The 26,196-nt window shown below is 36.5% G+C and overlaps 5 protein-coding genes across 7 annotated transcripts in view; 4 read left to right on the forward strand and 1 right to left on the reverse strand.

Annotated features, from left to right (window-relative positions):
• The window catches only part of LOC116303238 (organic cation transporter protein), a 40,953-nt gene extending 37,748 nt beyond the window's left edge, over window positions 1-3,205 (reverse strand). The window contains exon 1 of one of the 2 annotated variants that reach the window (XM_089036376.1): window positions 2,841-3,205. The gene's annotated coding sequence lies outside the window, so the exon portion shown is untranslated. The remainder of the gene's footprint in view (window positions 1-2,840) is intronic. The other variant, XM_089036378.1, reaches the window with a different exon arrangement.
• On the forward strand, window positions 284-6,417 carry LOC116304093 (uncharacterized). 2 transcript variants are annotated; one of them, XM_031713749.2, is made up of 4 exons: window positions 284-557; window positions 1,821-1,910; window positions 4,728-4,831; window positions 5,426-6,417. In XM_031713749.2, the coding sequence occupies exons 1-4, from the start codon at window positions 494-496 to the stop codon at window positions 5,642-5,644; spliced, it is 477 nt and encodes a 158-aa protein (XP_031569609.1). In that variant the 5' UTR covers window positions 284-493; the 3' UTR covers window positions 5,645-6,417. The 2 variants fall into 2 exon arrangements, with proteins under 2 accessions (XP_031569609.1, XP_088892511.1); XM_089036385.1 differs by lacking the exons at window positions 284-557; window positions 1,821-1,910 and adding an exon at window positions 2,167-2,394.
• A 1,084-nt stretch (window positions 6,418-7,501) lies between these two features.
• LOC116304092 (uncharacterized) lies at window positions 7,502-10,362 on the forward strand. Its single transcript, XM_031713748.2, has 4 exons — window positions 7,502-7,842; window positions 9,425-9,514; window positions 9,666-9,769; window positions 9,853-10,362. Exons 1-4 carry the CDS (start codon window positions 7,779-7,781, stop codon window positions 10,078-10,080), a joined length of 486 nt encoding a protein of 161 aa, XP_031569608.1. The 5' UTR covers window positions 7,502-7,778; the 3' UTR covers window positions 10,081-10,362.
• A 167-nt stretch (window positions 10,363-10,529) lies between these two features.
• LOC116304096 (uncharacterized) lies at window positions 10,530-15,430 on the forward strand. The gene is made up of 4 exons (XM_031713751.2): window positions 10,530-10,709; window positions 12,585-12,674; window positions 13,783-13,901; window positions 14,487-15,430. The coding sequence occupies exons 1-4, from the start codon at window positions 10,646-10,648 to the stop codon at window positions 14,718-14,720; spliced, it is 507 nt and encodes a 168-aa protein (XP_031569611.1). The 5' UTR covers window positions 10,530-10,645; the 3' UTR covers window positions 14,721-15,430.
• A 2,110-nt stretch (window positions 15,431-17,540) lies between these two features.
• Window positions 17,541-26,066, forward strand: LOC116304099 (uncharacterized). The gene is made up of 8 exons (XM_031713756.1): window positions 17,541-17,693; window positions 17,867-18,548; window positions 22,039-22,122; window positions 23,005-23,132; window positions 23,458-23,574; window positions 24,769-24,848; window positions 25,159-25,276; window positions 25,864-26,066. The coding sequence occupies exons 2-7, from the start codon at window positions 17,926-17,928 to the stop codon at window positions 25,273-25,275; spliced, it is 1,149 nt and encodes a 382-aa protein (XP_031569616.1). The 5' UTR covers window positions 17,541-17,693; window positions 17,867-17,925; the 3' UTR covers window position 25,276; window positions 25,864-26,066.
• The last annotated feature ends 130 nt before the right edge of the window (window positions 26,067-26,196 follow it).

Here is a 26,196-nt window from a genome sequence, read left to right on the forward strand (position 1 = left end):
TATACTAGGATACACTGGATACACTAGGATATAGTGGATACACTGGGATACAGAGGATACACTAGGATACAGTTGGATGCACTAGGATACAGTTGGAGAGCGTCACCATGCACGATTACACAAAGCATACCGCCAGGACATTATAATCAGGAATACATGAAGTACTTACCCTTTTATCACTGAATTTTCTAATTTTCTATAATCCCATAATAGGATATGAGCTGCCAAATTTTTAATTTAAAAATTAGCAATATATAGATTCTTATGCCAACAAAAAGAGAAGGAATACAGATATCTATCGGCAACGTTAGTGGTCGGAAAATAGTCGGTTAAATTCCGTAAGTCCCCATTGTGACAACTTGTCACGCGATATCGATCGAGTCGAAACGAGTCGCCTTTAGTCTCCAGCACCTACTACTTGTCTCCGGTTACGCTACTATCAGACTTCATTTTTGCAAGTTTCTGACTTCGTTTCATCTTAGAATATCTTACTATGACTGAAAGAAGGGTTGCAATAGCCATTGATGGCAGTCACTACAGTGAAAGGGCTTTTGAATGTGAGTATAAAATGTGTAGTAATGTTGTGGGTTTCACTATCTGACAAATCCCCAACTACGTTCTGTCAGAGTTTATTAATGCTTGTAAATGTTTTCTGAACTGAATTCCGTGTGTAAGAGGGTGGATGTTTGCATGAAATAATTTTTTTAGTAAGCTTGTGTGGTTATCCAAGGTATTCATTATTTGTCTTTTTGGAATGTTGGAATTTCTGTTCTGGTCCTAAATGAAACCCAGTACTGTTCGTCTTACTGAGTAGTAATACTTGACCGCCAAACATGGATCATAAAATTTTATGGTTGAATGCCAAACTATGCTATCCAAATTATGTCGGCGCTTGGTATGGAGCAGCAGCTGGGTGTAAAATTACGCGCGCCGCGTTACCTAGAATACTTAGATCTTATTAAGGAGGCTGGAAAGGGTTTTGTGCCTTCACATTGATCTAAAAAAAATTAATATGACTATAATATGTTGTTAACATTGTTTTTCTATTATGGTTAATAAATAAAAGACAAAAAAGAATTTTCCTAATAAAAAGATATCAATTATAGATATTTCTTAGGGACTGATCGTTTATTAGGGACCTTAAGCTGCAGGACAGCAACGACCACGACGACGGCAAACATACAATAGCACTAATTGCTCATTGCCGTCTTATGCTGAAAGTAAGACGTGAAATGTCCTATTTTTACGTACTAAAGAGAACAGCTACGCCAAAAGCTTATCTTTGCTGATTTTTTTTATAAGTAAAGCGCTCCCAAAAGACAACATTTCACTCTAAAACGGGGATGCTTATTGAGTAAAATACTAGGTAAACACAAAATAATAATACAATAGAAGGTTGAAGCGCCTCAATTTTGCCAACGTTGTCGCCAACGTTGCCGTCCTACAGCTTAAGGTCCCTATTATGTACCAGCAGGGGCAGTGGTTTTCTGGAAAAAAAGAACTGTACAAATTTTACCCCCCCCCCCACCCCCCAAATATATGGACCCCCTTACAAAGTTCCTTCAGAGCCACTATTTTGAAATTGCAACAAATGTACATACCCCCGCTTACAGTTGATTTTAAAAATTGTTCCCCCCTCAAATCCCCACCCCCATGACCTAATTGAATTGTCATTCAATTCCCATAAATTTCTCTCCATTTATCTGTGGGAAGAAGTTGTGAAAAATACATTATGCATTTTTGTATCTAATTTCAAATGCAGAGACAGGGCTTGTTTTTATTTTGATTAATCTATATTTTTTGTTGCTTTTACCACACAGTCTACTGTGAAAATCTGCATCACAAAAATGATCTAATTCTTTTTATCCATGCCTTTGAACTGCCATCAATGCCAGCTGCACCTTATCCTTGTAAGTATCAGTAATAAGTACAGAAGGATTTCTTCAGTATTTATTAAAGAATTGACTCCTTATGTAACCGGCGGCAAGGCGCTCAGCTATGAATCAGATTGCAAGTGGTTTTGACAAAAGAATTTATTGAAAAATTCACACAACTTTACAATACATGAAAAAAAACGGGAACGAGATTACAGGATATCTCTAATGAAAACAAGAAAAATATTTACAATGAGATAAAATAAATTTGTAGCTTATCTAAATAGCTAAAAAGTTATGAATAGAATACAGTTTTGCTGGATATAAATAGAAACGGAAATACGTAAATTACGTCACAGGTAATTTGAATATTGCATACTGATTAGCAGTGTTTACAATACGCGAGTGAAAATTACTAGGTTGCAAAGTTTAATGTACAAGTCGGTAAACCGTTTAAAATGAACTAAACCAATGGAAAAAGCAATAGGAAAAATTGACTAGAGGCTAACTATGGCTTTAGGTAAGTATTTTAACCTTTGTTTATGACAAACTAAGAATTACACGGTTTACTGAACACGCGGTCGCGACAATGACCTTGAGTGTAGAGTTTAAGTAGCGAACAAATTAAAGGTTGGAAAGAAAAGGTCTTTTATCCCGCAGTTAAGGCTATTTATCGTAGTAAAAAGGTTAAACAAGCGAGTAAGGCGGTAGCGATCCTATAGTAAACGTCTTAAAGAGTTTAAAAGACAAGATACACTCAGCGTGATTACTAAATTACTACTGCGTGAATAACTTTGTACTAAATTACGCGCTAATGCGACTAGAATTACTACAACATGAAACGAATGCTTAACAAATATATAGATAATCTAAGCTATAAAATATAACGACTAGTTAACGATATTAACATAGATTTGTCCTAAATCTATCCTAGGTATAAGTGTAAAAGGCTTCAAAGATTCATACCTTTACATCGTAGAGAATTCCTTGTCTTGATATGTGCAACGTCTTCAAGAACTTTTACTACACTGATTTAAGCTTAGTTTGGGCCTATTTTTATGGAAAAACCTGCATTCTTAAGACCTTACACATCCTATGCAATGTTGCACGCCCTAGGCGCAAACAGGATGTCCCAAACACGAACTTACGTAAACAAGCGCCAAACCTAGGCATGACTCACTGTAATGTAATTACGTACGGAAATTATTTCTTGCTTACGCATTTTCCACGCAAACAGTTAACTAAAGAATTACATTCCTATGTGTACACGAGGCATTCCTAATTAAAAATATAGATTTATGACTAAATAATTACTGTCCAAAATAGTGTCTTTTGACTCTGTCACACTTAGTAACTTTCCACTTGCAATCCCAGGGCTCAAAGTTTTCAGGGAGGTAAAAATAATATTGTTATCTGATTTTTCAAGATACTTGTGTACTATTTTCCCTGGAAGCTCTTTCAAGACAGAATAAATAGTACTAATTTCTATACAGTATTATCAAATAGGAAGTGCATTGTATAAATATTAGTACTTTCTGACACTTAAAGGTCTAATGTATGGGGTGTTGTATGGCGTAAGTCGGTAAAATATAGACATTGGCCAATAACAATGTTTCATTCTGGCAGGCTGTTGATTAGTCTCCCTCGCATCCATTTTTAGTGTCGGTCATACATCATGCAACGCTCCTTGTGTGACAACCGACACTAAAAACGGATGCGAGGGAGACTAGCTATTGATAAGTCATCTGACAAAGATATAATTTCAGATCTTGGTTTTTTTTTTTAATTTTTACATTAATATCCTGTCTATAGATTATGGATACAAACTCAAAAAAAAAACATCTCCAAAGTGCACCTAGAGTACATAGCAGTAGATAACAGTACTGCTAGCAGTTTTTGTACCACTGTGGAAGGCTCCAGATGGAACCAAAATGTCTGGGCATCAAATATTTTTAAAGTTAAAGATAACTTTTTTTGTAATCATCATGCTTACACCTTACTGCAATTTCAATATTTCAACATTTAGCCATGATTTAGAAATGTCAAAAATGCTAGTAATATAAAGTGAAGACACTCAAACCGTAAATGTTTTTCTAAGGCTGCATTCATAATGTATGGCAGAGGGGGAGCAGGTGAAATCTTTAAATGACAAAAAAATACTCAAGACCCCCCCCCCCCCCCCCCTCCTTGAAGTCCCCCAAAGAATAACTATCCCCCTGGGCAACAATCTTCTAATTATTTATTTTATAGAGGCTTTGCACGATCGCATGATGGTAGCCATCACAGGAGGCAGGAACAAATTGAATCTGATTCACATGAGAAATAATTTGGTTTCCCAGGGAAAAAGACTATTGTTGTGCCTCCTGTTATGGCTGCCATCACGTGATAGTGCAAAGCCTCTTTTGATTAGTGTGAGTTTTAATTAGGGGTACATCCATTTGTGCCAGTCCTTTTTACCATTTCCCTATTTATTTACTACAAAAATCACCAAACTTTGGAATATTCCTTAGTTTTCTTATGACAGTCACGCCCACTTTTTTATCATTGCCCCATCCATTTTCATTGATACATTCCAAACATTCCTTTTGTATGTAATTAAAATTGAGTCAAGAAGTCAGTATGCTACAGACTATATACTTGGAATGTTTTAAATGTATCAATAAAAAGGGTGGGACAATCGTACAATAAAGAGTGGACATGACAGTTATAAGAATACTATGGCATATTCAAAGTCTCCAAATTTTCCATAGTAGACATCCAAGTAACAGGCAATTGATTCATAAAGTAATTGACAGTCAAGTAATCGTTTTTTAATAGGCAAAAATTTATATTGTTATGTTAAATGTTTTGTAGATGGGTATGCTTACTATGAAGAGTGGAGCACTCTTGTCCAAAAAGCAGATGAAGAAGCAAAACAATTATTAGAAAGCATTGGAAGAAGATGTCAACAAAAAAAGGTAATAGGCCTTTAACGACAAGTGGTCACATGACCAGTCCCCCCTTAAAAAGAGCAGTTGGGTCAAAATGAACACCAGAAATGGAAAGGGGACCTCAATATTAATGAGAAGACAATGTTTGAGCTCATAAATTATGACTAGAGGAGAAATGGCATGGGATATAAAATCTAATATCTTATAAATAAGGCTTCGTATGGAAAAAATCTCTGGATAGCAAAATATATTATTGCTATAGAGTGTACTTCAAAAAACTTATCACTTTGAACTCAAACAAAGAATCTTATTCTCATTACAAAACATTATGCCCAAGTGGATTTGGCCAACCATTTAACTATATAACTAAGATCTCATGATTTCCACCTATATATACACCAAATCGAAATTATATGGCAACCAATTAGAAAAACTATTGCTCTGGAATGACTAGCCTCTCATAGGCATGTGAAAACACTTTCATTTTTCAATAAGAACACAAGGCCAGTCGGTCCAGAACAAAACTTATTCATATTGGTAGCCATATTTTGCTTTGGTTTATGTATTTGTGTTGCATATTGTATATAATTTAAATGTTGTTAATCGTATGTGTGCTTGCAGCTTAAGTTCAAGCTGTTTAAAGAAAATGGAAAAGCTGGAGAGGTCATCTGCAAATTTGCCCATGATGAGAAAGCCAACATGATTGTCATGGGTTCACGTGGTCTGGGTACCATTCGCCGTACATTTCTGGGTAGTGTGAGTGACTACTGTGTCCATCATGCTCACATACCAATTGCAGTGATACCCCCACCGCCGGAACATTCTAAAGCAGAATCCTGAAGCATTAATGATCTCTGCATCATCACAACTAAATTATATTGCCTCAAATATAAAGTATGATGCACATTAATTATGCACTCATATAAAATATCTATATATACAATATGCAATTAAAGCCTTGACCCATTGGGATATATCAAGGGCGGATCCAGCCAAAATTTTAGGGGGGGGGCTAATTGAGTTTAGGGGGGGCTAATTGAGTTTCTTTCGTCAACACGACGGAAAACAATATAAAAAAGCATCATTTTTTTCTGCTGAAAGGGGGGGCCCTCAGCCACCCTTTGCCCCCCTGGATCCGCCATTGTATATATGAAAATACTGGTATATGAAATAGAGCTTGTGAAAAGCGTTCCATGATAGTGTCTGTGTACAATTTAATTGGCTGGGTTGTTTTTGATCAATGTGATTAGTCTGGCAGTGCCATGACCTTGGCATTACCTTACTGTGCCACTACCATGATCGTGCCACGACCTTTTCACAGTCATACGACAAGTGCTCTATAGAGCAGATGCATTTTACATCATAGCCGCCATCTTGGTTGATGGTAACAAAGCATTCCTCATTAGCTTCTCTTGTTAGATCAAGCAAGATGGTGGCTGTTTCATTGTTATTCATATCTCAAAGGGATTTTGAGTCACATCGCTCACACTCTATATAACTATTTTTAAAATGTTTGAATACTACATACCAAATAGTGTATTTCAAGACTGAAATGCATTTTGGTTCTTATGTAATATTGTCTAAAGTAAAATAAATAAAAATTATTGGTTTTGTTTTTAGTGCATTCTATACAGAACAATATACTAGCTACACTTAAGAGAGCAAATTGCTCTATTTTTACTTTATTCAGTATCAGTACTCAGCATTTTTTAGGCCCCGTCCACACGTATCCGGGATTTTTTGTATCCGCAAATTATTTTTTGCAGGCTGGTCTCTCCCCTGATGCTTTCGGCTAGAACATTTTCTTGCGTAATTCGTACACCCAAGGGCAGAAGGATTTAATCGCCGTCAGATCCGAAGTCCATACGCCGCCTCAGCTCTGCGGATGTCTCGGGGGTATGGCACAGTGGAATCGCATAAAAAAACTTTTTTTTATTAGTGGGTTCGAATCCCGTCTTGTCCACATAAAATGTTTCTTTTTTAATCCTTTTATTTATTTATTTATTTTTAATTAGATTTAAATCTTCAACAATAAGGCAATCTTTTAAGTGAAAAAATTTTTATTCCTATTCGGTTGCTTATAAGCCTGTACTAGTTCGATCAGACGTTATCAGTCATATAAGCAACATCGATCCGCGAAAAGTAGACCTATGCTTTCCTATCTTTACTGGCAAAGTTTACTGACAAGACCATTGACTGCACTTGGATCATCCTATGGCGCCCGCAAACGATTATTGGGTGGTGCCGTGGAGACTCCTGGGTGCTATTGCACTATTTTGGTGATTCTGACAGAGAACATTGGGATGTTTGATTTTGTTACGTCATAGCGCAAGATCAAATTCACAAGTAGTGTGACATGCACAACGCAAAACTGTTTATTGTGGCCTAAAAAAGGGCAGGACCTGCAAATATTCATGAATATTTAATGAGGAGAAACAAAGGAAATCACTACTGTGACGGTGGTTTGGAAATGTGTTCTTAATTTGCATTAAATTTCGTAAACTTTTTCTTTGATTTTCTCCAAGGAATATTCATTAGTTTGAGAAGTAATTTCAAACACTTGAGAGAGTTCTTCCTCCGATTTCCAAACACCTCGGCTGCGCCTCGTTTTTTCAACTCACTTTTCGGTGTTTGGAAATCGGAGGAAGAACTCTCTCGCGTGTTAGAGAACACCTTAAGGGAGAAGATCATCTTAGACAAGTTAAACGAAATCATTCTTTTCTTTTCTCATATGGCATGATACAGGCAACCCAGTGAACGCCTGTAGGGCGTCTTGTCTGACTGGATGAAAGCCATGTATATATTTGTATATATAATATTATAAACAGCTGATTGCAATCCTAGGGAGAGGCTGGATTCTACCTGGACCTGGCCTGATTCACAGCTCCTATCCATTTAATTATTTGGGTTGGTTGTATCACAAGTTTAAATCCTCTGGTTTAAAGCATTTCTGACTCGTTAACATATCTTCATTATGTCTAAAAGAAGGGTTGTACTTGCAATTGACAACAGTTCCTGCAGCAAGGAAGCATTTGATTGTAAGTGTGTGAGAATTTTAATTAAAGCTGTTATTCAAGTTTGTCACCTTCAACGTACAATCTCAACACCTCATATAATGCTACAAGATCCTGTATTGACGGTTTAATATTTAGCAAAAAGTGCTTATATCGAATGGACACGAATGGACATTACATCGGTCTATTTCTAAACGTAAGCTTAATTTAATAAATATATTCGCAATATCCGTCTTGCTACTATCTAAACCTAATAAGATGACGATAAGTAAAAGCTCTTTTAGCAGATCAACAGCTTTTCGTCGAAGTACATAATGATTACAGAAAATAGCCAAAAAAAAAAGCAAATCCTTTATCAAGGATGTATAACCTTGAAATATTTTTAGGTAAAAATTATGGGGCGCCTAAAGAGTAGTATTCCAAATAAGATTAATTATTGCATGTAAAAACGCTTATTTAAATATTTTATACAGAGCAAAGGATTTAGTATTATGATTTATGAGTTAAAAGAATTTTTTTTGCATGCACAAATAAGCTTAAATCTCATATTAATGATTTTGCATTCATAATGATATAATGTTAACTACTAGATTTACACAATATACACAAAATTTTTTCTAACGGATCGATTTATCTAAACGCGCACGTGGCACTAGCTAAATTCGCTTCGTAACAGGTATCAAACGCTTGCATTGATAATTATTGCTCGATAGAGCTTCTTTTTAGGGATGATCTCGCTCTTTATAACGTGTGGACCTGGTCTAATAAACCTTAGATATGCCTGCCTAGAAACTGGAAACTGGAATGTCCGGAATCTTGAATCATTACACGGAATTCTTCGATTGCTCATCGTGTGCATCATCGTAGCCTCTTGGGGGAGTGCCATTTAACAAAATATTTTTTATTAGCATTTATTGTAATAGTGGCACCATAATGGCCACCATGTTTTAGTCTTTTGACTCTCTTGGGAATACTTGCAACCCATCAATAGATTAAAGGACCATTTAAAATTTATGGTTTGGGGGAAATCAGAATTTGGAGACTGTCAACTTGAACACCCAGGGGGAGGACTCCCTTATAAGAGGGGGCGGGGGTCCTCGTCGGAAATTCCGAAAATGACCCCTAAAAGGGACCTGTATTTTGGGATGATGGGCATGGCAGTGATGTAATTTCACCCCTAAGAGGGACCAATCAATAACACATTTTTTTGTTTGGTTTCTCGATTATATTTGCATCAAACGCTGTCTGCTCTAACGTCGTCATATACAAATCGCTTGCCTTTTTGTAGATGTAATACCCTAAAAGGGACCACAAAATTCAGTTGGTGTGCATTCCCGTCGTTATCACCCTAAGCACAACCCTGATTTCAAACCCTAAAAGGGACGACAAGGACCCCTGCCCCCTTTCATAAAGGAGTGTCCCCCCTGGGCTTGAACACTGTGCTTTAACATATCTGTTGGGGGGGGGGGGGGGGGGGGGTTGGGAACACAGTTTTGGGATGCATGACTATGATAAATACATGTACATATTCATATATTTATGTACCAACACGGGTTGTTTTAATCATTTTTACTCATAAATGTTTTGGTTTACTTTCATCACACAGTCTACTGCAATAATTTACATCGGCCAGATGACATTCTTCTTATCATTCATTCTTTTGAATTGCCGTCCATGCCAGCTGTACCTTATCCTTGTAAGTATGATATTTAGTATGATGTTGCGAGCCCTCTTCCCCCTCTTTCCCCACCCCACAGCCCCACTAACACTAAACTCCCACTCCACTGGGCTGCAACACGAGCTAGATACTTAAAGCCTTTTCATATCATAATAACTCTTATTACTAGATGGGTATTCCTACTATGAAGATTGGCGCAGTATTGTCCAACAAGCTGATGAAGAAGCAGTAGCTTCGTTAGAAAACTATGGAAGAAAATGCCAGCATAAGAAGGTAATTGAATCGCAACTGAATTATTTTCCATTTAATCATTCCATGTTTAAATTTAAAGAGATTTTTAATGTTATGCTTAACAGATTGAGTTCAAGCTCTTTAAAGAGGGTGGAAAGGCTGGAGAGGTCATCTGCAAATTTGCCAAAGATGAAAAAGCCAACATGATTGTCATGGGTTCACGTGGTCTGGGTACCATTCGCCGTACATTCCTGGGCAGTGTGAGTGACTACTGTCTCCATCATTCCGCAATACCAGTGGTAGTGGTACCTCCACATGAAGAACATGCCAAGGCACAAGGAAAAAAAGAATAATTAATCTTCTCATAAATTATAATTATTGCCTCAAACACAATTCATGCCAATCATTTATGTATATTTATTATATCCTCTCGGCTGGTAGGGTAAACCTTGGGAGGGGTGCCGAGGCGAGAAAGCTTTTTCCCATATAAAGTGAGTTCATATTCATAAAGTGCAACAGGATCAAAGAAGATAATATATCAAAACTATTGATATTTTTGTTGTATGTGGTAGGCTGGTAAAATATTATCTGTACTCTGTAATATGATAGAAAATTAAAAGAAATTTCTTATTCTATTTTTGTTTGGTTGATATACCAATTTTCACCTCCCCCCTCCCCTTAGTAGTTATTATTTTCCCCATGTTTTTCTATTTTATCAGATTTCATGTCCCGCATCGCGTGACTCGTAGCATGTACGTGCTGTCTGTCATATTCAAACACGTGTGACTAGTGTCACGGACTAATATATATATCCCGCTGGCAGGCTTGTCGCTTGCTATCGATCAAATAAGAGTTTAGTACGTTTGCTTTTTTCAAAGCATTTCTAACTGACTCTAGGTGGGTTAACACTTCTTCGTCATGGCTCAAAGAAAGGTTGTACTTGCAGTTGACGGCAGTCCCTACAGCGATGAAGCATTTAACTGTAAGTGTGGGAATCTTCAAAATATTCTAATTCTGTTATTTCATTTTTGTCGCTTTCAACAATAGAAATCAGTCTAGACGAATGCTAGCTATTACACTAACCTCCTAAAACTACTCAATATTTATGGTTTTAGAATGTAAACATTTTAAAATAGATGGTTTTACATGCTTTATTAGAGTTATATAAGCTTAGATGTATTTTTACATGTATTCCTAAGCCCTAAATTCCAGTAAGCTATCAAAGTTGCATGACGACTACGAGAAAAAAGCTAGAAGGAAGCTGAGCTTCTAGTGGTATAGTCTACAAGCTTGTTATAGAAGTGTCAAGTGTGTACGTATGCACAGATCTAGAGAATAAAACCATCATTTAAAGTTAATTCAGTAAATCATACAAGATCTAGATGTAAATGACGCTTGCAAGTAAGTTTTATATATTATGCAAAAGAAGCGTAAGTTGAGAGAAATTATGTGCATATGTAAATGTATTTTATATTCATTAAGGCGGCTCATAACGCGATCGCATTGCTTTCTTGAAAAGCTGGGAATTGTAAAAAACCTCTTATATTTTACGAAGTATCTTCCAAGAAATTGTAATAATTTTAATGGTTGTCTAAAACGTGACATTAATTTCGATTCATTAAGCAGGTACCTGAGATTGTGGCTCTCTTGTTTATGCCACAAAGATTCTTATTTAAATTTTCCATTAAATTTAAATGAAACAGTGAAAACTGGTATGCTTTTAAAGTCGTTTGAGCTTTAGCCATAAAGAGTAATGCTTTAATCAATAATTTGCAATTAAAACTCATCAACTAATGAGTTTGGGCTAGGTACCAGTGCGGGATCTGGTTACACGAGTATATCCCCCCCAGCAAGGAGGTAACCATAGCAACCAGGCCACAACCCAACGCTGGTACCTGTCACACTGTAAACAGTGGAGATAATACCTACCTATGATAACCAAACCTAACCATAAAGAGGAGGGAGGGAGGGGCAACTTGTAGGATGGCAAGCATGCAAAGATGGCATACAAAGCTACCAGCCAGTCAGTGAACATGCCACCCGCCACATTTAGCTCCATAAAAAGCCAAATATGCCTCATACTTGCTGTGCAGTGTGGAACGGGCTTGTTTTGGTCAAGCCCAATCCCAGTGATTATTCATTATGCAAAATTATGCAACAGTCAACAGTGATATTACATACGGGACCCTATTTGAAGATGTCATGGAAACTATTTTTGAAAGAAGGAAATTTAATAAAAGGGCAAAATTATCAGCAGAAACAATAAAAAATAAAAAAAACACAAACTAGCTAGATACATACATTTTTACATACTAGTAATAATGATGTTGACTTTTTACATATTATTGTCAAAATATCTTATTTATCAGGACCTTCTCGAAAATCACATTTATAAGTGAAGAAGCTTCTTGTTAAAATATGAATGTAAATAAATAAATAAGTACCAAGAGATTATATTCAAGATTTCAATGGCTTGTTTCTGAGCTTTGGTGTGTGCTGTTAGCCTTCAACTTCCAACTTTGGATAGTTGAGTCAATGAGAAACCTGAGCTGTATAAGAATGTTAATTTGGCCCTGATTGTACATGTAAACGCGACTACATAGCTATCATCATTTTCTTGTGGGAATAAAAAGATGTTTAAAGGCTATTGTATTCTGCTGGTTTCTGATTGGCTCTATTACTTAAAGTTGGAATGTATTGTTTTCATTCTACATTTTGATTGGTTCACCCTGTCTCAGTGGCCTCGGTTTTAGAGGTTCAACTGTAAATATCAATTGCCAAAGTTTCATTATTTTAAAATTGTTTTGTTCCTCACCACTGCACTAAATATTGTTTACATTATAATATTTATTTTCAGTCTACTGTGATAATCTACATAAGGCAGGGGATTTGATTCTTGTCATCCATGCCTTTGAAATGCCAACCATGCCTGCTGCACCTTATCCTTGTAAGTATATGTGTATTTTACAATTAATCTTCCATGAGGTTTACTCCACATGCACTATACTTATACACTATGCTATACTATATACAATGGATATATATGTTTTGGAGGGGGGAAAGTGGAAAACCCAAAGAAAAACCCCCAGGACATAGGAGTTAACAACATATCAAACAAACTCAGCTCACATATAATCCAGTCTGAGCCAGGGCTCAAACTCGGACCACTGCATTCAGAGGGAAGCAGTAAGCCACTACACCACCCATGCACAACCATGGTATTGGTGGTTTATAATAATTTTCAAGGGATAACGACATGGTAGCCATGCTGGTAAATAAATCTTTTGTTAAATACCATGACCAGATGATGTGATGTGCAAATACAAACTATATTCAGTTGTTCAGGAGGGGGATTTGAGGGGTCAGAGTAAGTTAAAGGTGTCTCAAGGAATAGACCCCTTGCAGCACATCGATATGCAGCTCAATTTGGAGGACATAATTCTTTTGTTTTGTCCTCCAAATTGAACAGTTTTGACTTCACATGCAAGGGGTCTAATGATTAACTGAACTGCTATTTTGCTCCAGTGGCCTCTCTCTTCCTGGGGAAAAACATCTGATAAAACCCCCTCTTATCTGCCAGCTTCCTCCTCCCACCTGGCCGTCGCAGCAAGGATAATAAATGGATGGTACTTAAATTTCAAAATTGGATTGCACATAGGTTTATTACTCATAGTACGAATATCCTTTTTCTACCTTTGTTTTTTTAATGAACAAAAATTCCTGTGTGACAAATATTAGTTTCAAGTTTCAAACTCAATTCTGTAAAGAGAATAGAGTTGGGAATCACGATAATGCCCTCGCTTTTCACCTCTGGGGACTCAACATTACATGCGAGTACAGTTTGTTAGGTCTTTCCCTTGATTCAAGGGTTTTTCTGTAAGTTATCCAATTTTCTTCCCTCTGCAAAACCAAACCCTAAATTCCAATTCTATCTGTGAGTTAACTGACTATAATCAGCTCAGAATTGAAGTTATTCAGGATATTAATGAAATTTGTCACAGAGTATTTTGTTTCTTAACATGTTTTTGTGATACGATCTTGTTTTCCTACTACAGATGGTTTTGCTTACTATGAGGAGTGGAGTAATCTGGTAAAGAAAGCAGATGAAGAAGCCAATGAAATGTTGAGGGTGATAGGGGAAAAATGTAAGGAACACAGCAAAAAAGATGACAAGGTGAGGATTCTTAACTATTCATCAAAATAAGTCCTAAAAAAAGCATTGTTGCCACCTTAGGCCTATGGCAAACGTCGGACTTTCTATGCACCGAACTTAATTACACCAAAGAATGCCGCCTCATTATCACCTGATATCCATTGTTTTTAATGAGTTTGGTGCATGGAAAGTTCGACGTTTGCCCTAGGCCTTAGGTTTGGTATTCAGTGACCAACAGCTCAAAGGGTGTGGCTGAGATCAGTCACACAGAACGACATGTCGTAACACTGAAACCCGGCACTGAAATAGCTTCCCATTTTTTTCCTGCGCTTTAAACGAGTAACGAGTTTTAGGTACGGCTATGATACGGACGTACACGGTATGACATGATGTCGTAACACTGAAATGGCTTGCTATTGTTTTCGTGCGCCTTTATCAAATAACGAGATTTAGATACGGTTATGGTATGGACATAAAGGATGTACACGGTCGTAACAATGAAATGGCTTGCCATTGTTTTTGCTCGCTTCAGTTTTTAAGGGCGTTCTTTTTGATAAAGAAACTTGTATGTAAAAAAATGTTCTGACAAGTTCTGTTTGTTTCCAGTACAAATTTGAGCTGTACAAGGAAGGTGGAAGAGCTGGAGAGATCATTTGCAATTTCGCCAAAGAAAAAGGAGCCGAATTCATTGTGTTGGGATCTCGTGGCCTGGGCACTATTCGCCGTACATTCCTGGGTAGTGTGAGCGATTACTGCGTGCACAATGCTCACATTCCAGTTGTTGTGGTGCGTTCGACTCCAAAAGACGACGCTGTAGCGGAGCCGGGGAAGAAGGAGTAGCATTACATGAGATGTTGAAGCCTGCCGTAGGATAAGGGACCGTTCCTTTTATACGGGCATGGGGGCCCCTATTAAAAAGATTCATTTTAAAAATAAATGTTCTATCTAGCTAATTATTTTTTGAGGTGGCCCTCCCTTAAATGCCATATTTTTTGCCTCTCTTTAATCCCACTTGCCCTTCTTCCCCCTCCCCCAATGCCTGTAAAAATATGAACGCTAGAGTTCTATTGCGAGTATTCTCTGAGCCCATATTCGCGTATAGTTTCTATTGGCTTTGAGAAATTGTATTGTATAGTCCGTTTAGGGTAGAATCTAGACATTTGATGACATTTGATTTCTCAGTAGGAATATGCGTTAAAGTCCAGGGCCCGGTTGTACGAAGGGTGGATAGCGCTATATCCAACAGATAAATCTTCTCCAGTGGTAATTTTATTGGATAACATGCAGCATCGACTTATATCTAGGAGGAGGATTTATCCATCGGATAGCGCTTTCCACCCTTCGTACAACCGTACCCAGAGCAATACTGCTATTAGTTTTAGTTTCAATGACAGTGAGAGCAAATTTTAATAAGAAACGATATTTTTTTGTTGGCAGTTTCGACAGTCACCACACTCGGTGGGTTTGCCCTTGTATTGGCATAGAGTCTCCGCACTAAACCATTAATTCTACTAACCAATACGATTAAAACATTCTATTGATCTGTCTGAGTTTTCTTGCGTTCTTTTCTTTCTGGTTCCATTACGTAGGAGTGGGATGAAAAGAGAGGAAAGAAAGGCTTGTTAAGCGTACGAAAGAGTGGGCGAGTATGCCATCTTATCGCTTACAAATTAGATCTGTTAACAATGGAATTTCTTCTGCTTCAAAGCAGCACTCCGAGAGCCGGACATTATGTGAGATAAAAAGAATTTTGTTCCTTCCAAATGCAGACATTTCTTTAGTAAGTGTTGCAAGCATTAAACTTATTTCAGCGCATATTTATTAAGTAAAGCTGCTTTTTCAGATTGCTGTAGTTTCTCGTTCAAGTAATTATTTTCTACGTTTATGAAATGTGTTTTTGTCACTGGGTAAAGATGTATATGTTAAGTTTATGCTACATCGAGTGTATAAGCAGATTATAAAATCTGCTTATACACTCGATGTAGCATACACTTAACATATAATTTCTATTGTTCATCATACACTAACAAAATTGTACAAATTATTGCAAAGCCTTTCGTAGGTCTACGGTTTACTGAACTTACTAATTTGTGCAAATTTGTGCAATTTATTACAAAGAATGATGATGAGCTTCAAACTACGGGACATGCAGTTCCTCATGATCACCATACTCGCACTTGCGAACTTAGCCATAGCATATAGGAACGCAAACTTGTGCCCTTCTGAACCGAAGACAAGTGAGATCTGGATAAACTTTGTCAAAAGGGAAAAAATGCATTCAAATTTAATCGATACCCAGAACCATCACTAGGCTGATCGAAGCTAGTCAGGATACGGCTATCTAACTCACAGATCGAAGTGGAATTTGAACGTGTGTTAGGTTTTACAGAGGGAGGAAAACTGGTGAACCCGGAAAACCCTCAAATCGATTGAGAAACCAAACAACTTTACTCACTCGTGATGCCAAGTCCAGGAATCGAACCCGAGGCCTCAACAGTGAGAGGTTGGTTCCCTCCCTCCAAATTGTTGTCGCGGCTTTTTGTTTTCCAAAGTTCAGGGAGTATTGCTTAATTACGCCACTATGGTAACAAACTTTCACATTTCGTCACACATTTCTCGATCAAATGACCGAAAGAACATGGAAAAACTCTAAAGTTGAAAAACGGTTCTGATACAAGGGATTTAGCTTTACTAAAACGTTTGAAGCGCAGACGGAAGTTTTTGGGAATCAAATTGAGATCACTGCTAAACGCACGGGAAAACAAATGGCAAGTGAGCAACGGGGGTAGTCAAATCAAAAACCGAAAATTTGAAAATCGAAACTAAGTTTAACGAGTTTGTTTATTCCCCTATTAATGCTTTTAGCAGAAGTTGAAACTTACTTTCTTCCGTATAGTTATATTTACATTTTTACTAGCTTCCAACAACAACTTTGATATATAGTCTGCAAAAACTATATTATCAAAAGTTTCTCTTAGGGATAATAAATAACAAGGGAAATGATAAATAGTTGACAAAAAAGTTAGGATAAGGTATACAGATAAATTATAGTTTTATTGGGGATAGTCGGTGAAAATACATTTGCACTGAGGAATAATGGTCTTGATACGTTTAGAGACAAGGAAAATTATTTGGACTATAAAGGAAAACTGTACCTCCTTTTCCCCACCCCACAAGAAAGACAAGAAAGACTTCTTCTGCGAGCTCTGCAATTCACCTGTCAATAAAATCAACAAGTTCATATCCGAACTTAAAATCAAACTAGAAAAAGAGTCTATTTGTTCTTTTTCTTTTTTCTTTCTAATAACAGAGACACACAAACAATTAGGTGAAATTTTATTCAAGTTTCAAGCAATTTAACGTCAAAAGGTGTTACACGACTATTTTTTGACGTTCTACGTTTTAAGAAAACATCAAAATATCATATTCTAAATATATTTGAATATTTTATCTTTGAAAGAAGAAATCACTGTAAAAACGCTAAATTATTGCAGCTTGCGTTTCTGTCTTATCTATATTAAAACCTCTAAGTGTTTATATTTTCAGCAGATGTTTTAAGAGGCATTTTCTTGCTAATATTTCATTATAGAGCCAAGACCGTGGCCTTATTCTCAGTTCTGTTTGTTTTGTAATCATTGCTAGCTATCAACCAATCAGAATCAACCTAGTTTATGCTGAACAATAACTAAAAATCATTCTAATTTATTCGCCCGAGACGACTCGAACACAAAGAGCATTTTCATCGCCCGAGCAATTTCGTTTGTGAGCACGACTTTTGGGTAAATATTCTTCGTGAACGTTACCTTGAAATCGGTAAGAAAAACAGGGTTATTTTCCTCCTTTTTCTCGGTGAAAAATAAATACTGTCTTACTGTTTTTTCTTCGGTACCTGTGTGTTGCTTTATATAGAATTTCCAATTCATAAATTACGCTCATTCGAGCGACTAAATGTTTTACGACTAAATTTTTTGTGTTTTATTTTCCAGGCTTAGTTGATTAAAACGCGAGTACAAAAAATATCATCTGCGAAGGACTGAAGGGCGAAATGATGATTGCTGCCAAGAAAACTAGCGTATCGTCTAAACCTAAAAATCCATGGCCACTACCGAGTCTGAGACTTGTTTTGGTCTGTGTATCTCTTGCTATAACAGTGGTCACTTGCGCTCTTATAATATTCGTTGATGTCAGCGCTCCGAGTCTTGACAATATTTTCCTTTCCACTATGTACTTTCCCCTTGGACAGGAAATACAGCCTAAAATTCGAAGATGGTCGTCCAATAAGACGGAATGTCTGTATTACTTTAAAGCTAAGGACGACAGCTTTCTCCAAGCGGATGGCACACAGTGTGGTCAAGCAGTATGGCAAAGCACTGCAAATTTAGAAGAAAAGGACAGATACGTCAAGCGAATTTCAACAAACTATCGTATATTTGAGCACGAACACAGTGCAGAGGGATATTTTAATGAGTATTGGCACGAAAAACTCAAAGACCCTTTACCGACGAGTTTTTACTCTGAGGAAACGGACAGTGCACCAAAAGCCGGTGAAAAGTTCCGAGCGTTTCGCTGGGATCCACTCGCAGTGTCTCATTTAGGTTCGGGTGCCAAAAGCTCGCCTTGGTTCCACAGAGCCACTGTTACTTCGCGCCATATAATTTACATTTTCAGGTAAGACAACAACTAACTCGTATGGATGATCTTAAATTGGAATTAAATCTGCTTGAACTTTACGCATGATAGAATGTTATACCGTCATTGATAATCAATTCGCGATAATATAAAGCATATCGCTGGAACTTAGAAAAAAAAATCCACAAAAGAAAACCTTTAATTTAAAAATCTTTGTATTGTACATTCTAGTGTTTAAAAAAACGACAACTTTTATCTTATTTTTAAAAAAATTACAATTAATCGATGGGTTGTGCAGCAGTAAACAAAAATTTGATATGTGTGTATTATGCGTGTACTTTTTTGTTTTTTAAATCGTACAAATCCCTTAAATTTACATAAGCGATTTTATTTTAGTCAATACAAATTAAGGCTTTATATGGTCGTCAATAATTTTTAAATATTTATTTCTCCATATCAGAAAAGGTAAATAACTATATTAATATTAATCTTTACCGTTCCTTAAACTTTCAAGCCTAACATTATAAATAGGTTAAGAATGACTTATTAATATTAGAATGATATTTATTATAGTCTCTCTTGTTATAGTGTATTAATTTTTTGTCATTGAAGACTAAACTAAAATTTTATATATTTTCTGCCTGTGTTTTTTTCCGGGACTTTGGACCTCGTAACGCGACAGGTGTAAATAACTCGTTTTTTCTCTTCCTTGCAATTTCCGGTTTTTTGTTTGTTTTTCTGGCGTAAAACTACTCAATTAATATCCATCTCCAACGAATCTTCATCAAAACTATCTGTCGCATGTAATAAACTCCTAAAAATGTTCTCCAGAACTGAGATATCAAAAGAGAAATTACTTTACTGAAAATTAAGCACTTTTTATCAAGAAAAAGAGTTTTAAATTCGTTGTGCTTCGAAGCCGGTTTTAGCTGAGAATAAATGACACTCTCTACGAAAAACACGACCAAGTGCTTGTTCATTTACTTAATCTTAACTTACAATTTATTGGAGTAATATTTACGACTGAAGTTTCCATAAGCCAAGACAGTGTATAGAATCGAGTCTACTAAATGAAATGAATAAGTAAATGTGATTGAATTTGATATTTTGGCGGACTTTTCTGGTTCAGACAGTATTTCTTTGTTGGGTTGAATTCTTGGTTCAACTGTGCACCGTGAATCCTAGGAACATTACAAATATATGCACGCTGAATGCAACAGCAATAGGACATTTGCATGATGGCGTCAATGACCTCTTCTACTGACCAGACTCCCTTGTACACTTTTGTTTATTAGCACCAATTGTTTTACTAATCGTGTAAGAGAATACAAATTTATATGAAAAGAAAGAAAATTTTCGAAGCATTATAGTAGTGGAGTCAAATGACGCCATCATGCAAACGTCCTGTTTAGGCAGATGGCTTCCACCCTCTCGGCTGCCAGGGTGGAAGAGACGTCATCTTAACAAAAGGGGGTGCTCGAATGATGGGATGTTGATGTTCCACATTTATTGCTATACGTTATATCAATTTATCACGTTATTTGTTATTTCAATGATTTGGTTTTAAGAGCCGAGGAGAAGACTGAAAGATTTGTTTGTTAGGTTCAATCCTCGAACCCGTCCTCATGAATATCTAAGCAGGGTTCCACGTTTTTTATCTGACGGAAAGTCTTTAAGTATACTGCTACACTTCAGTAAGTGGTCCACCTATACCGCCCAACTTACAATTAACAGTCTGGAAATCAAGCTTGTTTATATTGAATCATTCATTAATTCTATATGGCTATAAAATTTTATTTTTAATTAAGGCCCCATCAAATGATGAATTTGGAATTTAAAGTGTATGGCCCATTATTAAATAGACCGTGTGGGATAGACAAAGCGGGATCGTCACTGGACATCGAAATTCTGGGGAGTAGTTCCCTGGTTTTTTAAATTAAGGAAGGAAAAGAAACGAAAAAAAGGACGAACATAATTAATGATGACGAAAATCATTTTTAAAACGAAATCCGTTGTTATTTATTTACCCCGGCTAAGTGAAAAAAAACTTTCTCACATTATTATGCTTTTTGCAATATCCAAACTTGAAACAGGGATTTCACAGTTAATGTTGACGAGAAGCACTTAATTGGCTTCACACATTTTAATAGCTTCCTGAGAATATTCTGTTCGATATTCCCTTCGTGAATTACATAAACCAATCAGAGTGAAGCATGTCATCGACCATTAAAAGGCTTCAATAACCTTAGAAAATCATTATTTGACACCACATCAAGTTTTAAAAATACAATTCTTGTCGAGAGGAAACAGCGTTTCTGAAGTTGTTTGTTTGTCTTTGGATGTGAAATTTGGAAGACACTGATCACAGCCGAGGGACCATTATCTCTTGTCACAGCACATTAAACAAATTTCACTAGTATATCTGAGTTCTTTAAGTGCATTTAGAAAACTTTGCAGTATTGCATTTGGATCGCTCCGTCGTCTAGTGAAAAAAAGCACTAAGCTTCACTTTAAAAGCTGACAACCTTAAAAGATTCGAATGAAAATACTTGAAACATTATCAATTCGTTCTCTTGAGTATTTCTACTCGTTCCTTTAGTTTGCTTCTATTCATAGCATTAACTTCGAAAAATAAAATATCTAGATAGGTGTAGAGATAATATCAAAGCGAATCCAGATAATCAACACCTGCTAAGACTTCAAGAACAATTTGTATTTCTACTCGTTCCTTTAGTTTGCTACTATTCATAGCATTAACTTCGAAAAATAAAATATCTAGATAGGTGTAGAGATGATATCAAAGCGAATCCAGATAATCAACACCTGCTAAAACTTCAAGAACAATTTGATGCGATGGAGTCTCATGCTAAAACAGGGATCGGGAGGGGGAAGGGAGGTGAAAGTTGTGAAATTGTGGATAAAAATTATCATATGTTTTTGTATAGATTAACTAGCAAATGAAAATGATTAACAGCAAAAGAACCAAGTCCTGCAATCTGATTGGTTCAAAGGAGTGCGATTAATTCCCAAATCGCATCCTTTTGAGCTCTTAAGCGCATCTTTTTGAAAGAACCAATCACAGAACAGAATTCTTATATTCGGCCAATCAGAGAACAGAATAAAACAAGCCTTTTCAACACATTTGCAATGAAAGTGCTTTTCTTTATGAATTGGGACATTTTCACACTTTTAGATAGATTTTATAACAAAAAAGCAAAAAAATTGTATTTTTCATGTAGTTATGTAGTCATGTGTATGATTACAAAAAGGATATGATTAAGTGGTAACTGAACTTCGTGTCGTGCAATTTTGGACCAAAATCATACTTGTGCTTAAAAGCTACGCGGTCGTGCAATTTTGTAATCACTCGTATGATTTTGGTCCAAATTGCACTCCACTCAGTTCAGTTACTATCATTAATTATAGATACTCTCATAAACTAATCAGAGGGTGCGTTTACGGCTCTTTCCTCTTTTGATAGTCGATTAGAAAAGTCCTTAATGATTTCCCATATTTTCTTTCCTCACAGGCAAGGGAAAATATTTGCAAGGCTTCTTGTCCAGGGTTTTAATAACAGCAAAGATCAAAGGCTCGGGGTGGAATTTGCTGGAAGGTAAAAAGCGAGAAAATTAATGATACTATATCTCATTTGATATCATTTCCATCTAAGGAAGTACCTTAACAGCTCTATTTAACGTTAATGACATCCGATCATATCAAAGAACCGTTTTTAAGCATGGGGGCGTTTTAAAATGTTCCCCGTCCCTTCTCTCTGTAGAGCTTTTCAGTTGTGACGTATTTCCGGGTCGAACTTCTCCCAAAAACCCCGAAAAAATAAAATCAGTGAAAAATACTTTCAATTATCTAATCTCCACCTAAAACAATTCGAATTTTGGACAAAAAATCCTGCGCTTAAGAAAAAGCGAGAACAATCTTTATAGAACTACTTTTCTTATTGCACCAGAAGTTGTCTTTCCATATACAATTGATGTCACACTTCAAACCTCTATGTATATCCGCTCAGCTGGTTATCAGATAGTGCTTTTCCTTAATTCAGCCTCAGCAAAATTCACCTTCTTTCGCGTTAAAAGCACTGTTAAGGCAAATATAGGCGAAAAAAGTAGCTTCGGGATGTGTCGCCGTTATTTCATGAATCCGACTAAGCATTCATGCAATGACGTTCTATTAAAATGGTTATTTATTTTGCTCCAATAAAAAAACTTATATACTAGCTTTAAATTGGACCTTTTGCCTCCAAGCTAAGTCCTTTACTTTGTGTCTAATGCTATTTTTACTTCCTATTCCAGTCTTAGCTGGATTCTGATGAGTCTTATCAAGCTTTTAGTGCTGCAAAAAAGTTCTTGAAAATATAACTTCTGATTCGTTTTTATCAAAAGGCTCTTCACCGCAAGCTTTTACTATTACTTCAGCATCCCCGAAATGGAAAAACCGTCAATATCGTTTTTAGCTTATACTTGTTTTTACCCCCCCTCAGGTTGGCAGGTGTAATGGCGGAGCTGATTAAAAAGAACGAGCCGACACCAATCCGCAAGTTCCTTCTTAACGTTCAGTGGGGCGTACGATATTTTATCCGCGCCACCCCCTTACTCTGCGCCCAAAAGTGTATGTCATGCTTCTTTTTCTAGCAAGTTTAGTAAGACTGTGAATAACTCACGGTACGGACGTGTCGTGTCGTGAACGGATGGTGTAAGGTTCGAGTTATTTTATGGAATGATCAGAGATCTCGCACACTGTGCAATGTCGATAATTCCCATAACCGTGCCTCGTATCTAGCCTTGTCGTGTCGCTTCACATGCAATAGATTGAAATCTGCTTTGCTCGAGTATCTTACCTGAGTTTGAATTCCAAACGTCCTGTCGAATTTTGTCCTCATTCAATTATATTTCCACTTTCATTCTTTAACATTGAATTTTCCTGTCTCTCTTAGTATCCACGGCGCTGTCCATCCTTTCTCACTGGACCACAAAACTGCTCAACTGTACTTGGTCCTCCCTGCGTATTTCCATGGCAACGCAGGCGTACTCGTTCTGGAGACACCTTACTGGTAAGTTTTTCAATCCCCATGGCAACATGAACAGGAATGACTAAGCCTTGTAGGATAATACAATACAGAACTTACTGAATCTTCAAATAAGTATTTAAAGACCAATATAAGTTTTATTGAACCCTGAAAAAACCTCTAGGCTCATTTAACAGTGCATGGCCAACTCACAGTTCAAACCCGATCAAACTCTCAACCTCTGGGCTGATCAACGTCAGGGGGGGTACTTGCATATATTTTCTATACAGGTATGTGCCACTAGATCGGGTATTGTTTTTAGCCTTGCTGTCATACACAGGGTATGCATTTTACCGGAAATAGAGAGAGGAAAAATCGTAAGATCAGAGAGAACTGAGAACAACTATCAAATCAAAGAGCGTGAAACACAAAAAATATTTGGTAAATCTTTTCTAAATCCTATACCTCTTTTGCTAAAGAGCTGTTGTGTGCTGAGTCTGAATCCTGGAACAATGAAAATATTGAGCTGCGGAAAAAAATATTAATTTATTAGCTAAATATTCACTCAAGCCAAGCAGGACTTGATTCGTTGGCTTCTGCTTGACTTCTAAAATTTCATTCCTGTTCCTTCAGAAAATAATCGATACTAAATTTAAAACGCTTTTAGCACTCAGACTGTTTTTGATAGTGGTGCGCAGATGCTGTCAGATTCAATGAAACGGCCAATAATCAACTACTTCCTTTCATGACATTTCAATTCTACACTGACAGATTTATATAGGTTCTTTCATTTGCTCAGTCTGTCGCTGATTTTCAATCAGTTCTAGGCTGCAAGCTGTCGTAATTTTGACCTGTGATTACTTTGCCGGCTTGTGATATGAAACTGAAATGTCAAAGAATCGGTGATAGCAGCTTAACAACATTTTAAGCTTTCTTTGATGAATGTGTTTGTAGTGTGTATTTTCTTATCAAGCTTTAGCATAGAGCACCTGTCACAATGCAAAATAATTATAAACGACAGAAAATGAAACCCTAATTTCTTTGTTAATTTTTAAATATATTTGATAAAACAGCAAAATAAGACACGCGTTTTTTTTTTTTTGGCCTGATGGCTTTGAAAATGATATTACGATGTATTCAGCTTGCTTTAGTAATGACTTAGGAGGTCAAGTAAATTGAAATAAAAAATGTGATCTATTTTTAATGGTTTCTATGTTTTTCTTTGTTTTTTGTTTTTAGGTTCTGGTCTCAGTGATCTCCATTTTGTAGGTGTTGCTATCTTATTACTGACACTTCACAAGCTGCACACTGTTCTCTCGGTGAGTATTCTCATTGTGAGTGAATGGAATCAATAAAAAATAAAAACAAATTGATTATTGGTGGGATGGAGACGTGTCGGGATGGATAGACCGTGGGATGGATCAGTGGGAGTGGATAAAAGGTTGACTGGGATTGAATGATGAAAGTATGCATAGATCAGTATAGGATGGATAGATATGGATGGAAGGATCGATGGATGGATGGGTGGCAATGATTGTAACTCTGTTGAAGATATGGGTAAATAAATGAATATTAGATTATATACTTTTCTTTATGATATCCATCACTGATTGCATGTTTTTCATTCAGCCGTACGACCAAATGGACTTTTCTCAAGTTCGTTGTCAGAGTATGTTAATGACAGCGATAGAGAGAGCACGTCGACAGAATCTTCTTAACCAAGATTTGTTTCTGCAAGCAAATTGAAGTAAGTTAAGTCATATTAGAAAAAGTGCGCGAAATTCTAATGAACACCTAAGAAAAAAACACAATCCAAACAAAGTGAAAGCCAGAGGTCTTAGTCAAATTCTGTAAGCGCCAAAGCTACTGACACAAAGTGCAAAAATGCGCGCAATATTGCAGGCAATGTTGGTGAAGCAGAATCGTTTTCGTTTTAAGCAACATTGCGTGCAACAAATCGCGTCATGTGATATGTCAACATTGTTTGCAACGTTGCACCGTGTGTACGTAGCTTAGTTTCTATGTTTTCTGGTACGCATGCTCTGCATTCAAGGTAGAAACTGATGAAAAAATTAGTTTAGTTCGGACTCTTGGTTCTTGTACATTTTGTACAGTGTTATATTTTTCATATCTTATTGGGATGATACAAATGTAAAACACTGTTTATCCAAAATAGTATAATATCTATTTCACTGAATTAGAGACCTCTATATATACTATACTTTGCGATTTGACTTCTCGAGTCCTCTCCAAATCCTATAATCTCGTAAAATGAAAGTCAACTTGACCTCATCTATCCCTAATAAGACTAATTCTACATTCTTTTTTTTACAGATTTTAATCTTCTGCAAGTGATATTATAAACGAGGTTGCAGCCGAAAAGCAACATTTACAAGCAAAGAGCAATGAATAATATAAAACGATTAGCTCCATAATTTTATCCAGATTGAAATAATATATTATTAATACCGTTATTATTATCTGATAATTTATTGACAAATAAATTATTTATGACCACGAAGGTCTAAAACATAAAACCGACTGTGCATTTATTGACGTTTCTTTTAGTTTGAACATCATGATTTTGGATCGATATCACCATAATTTTTGAAAATCGAAAACTTTAGTTGGAAGCCAGCAAAGGAAACGAAAGAATTAAATCTTTCT

Source organism: Actinia tenebrosa, unplaced genomic scaffold (assembly GCF_029948245.1).
Source record: "Actinia tenebrosa isolate PJP-AT-01 unplaced genomic scaffold, QUT_ActTen_1.0 PGA_scaffold4__44_contigs__length_22323623, whole genome shotgun sequence".
NCBI classification, from domain to species: domain Eukaryota; kingdom Metazoa; phylum Cnidaria; class Anthozoa; order Actiniaria; family Actiniidae; genus Actinia; species Actinia tenebrosa.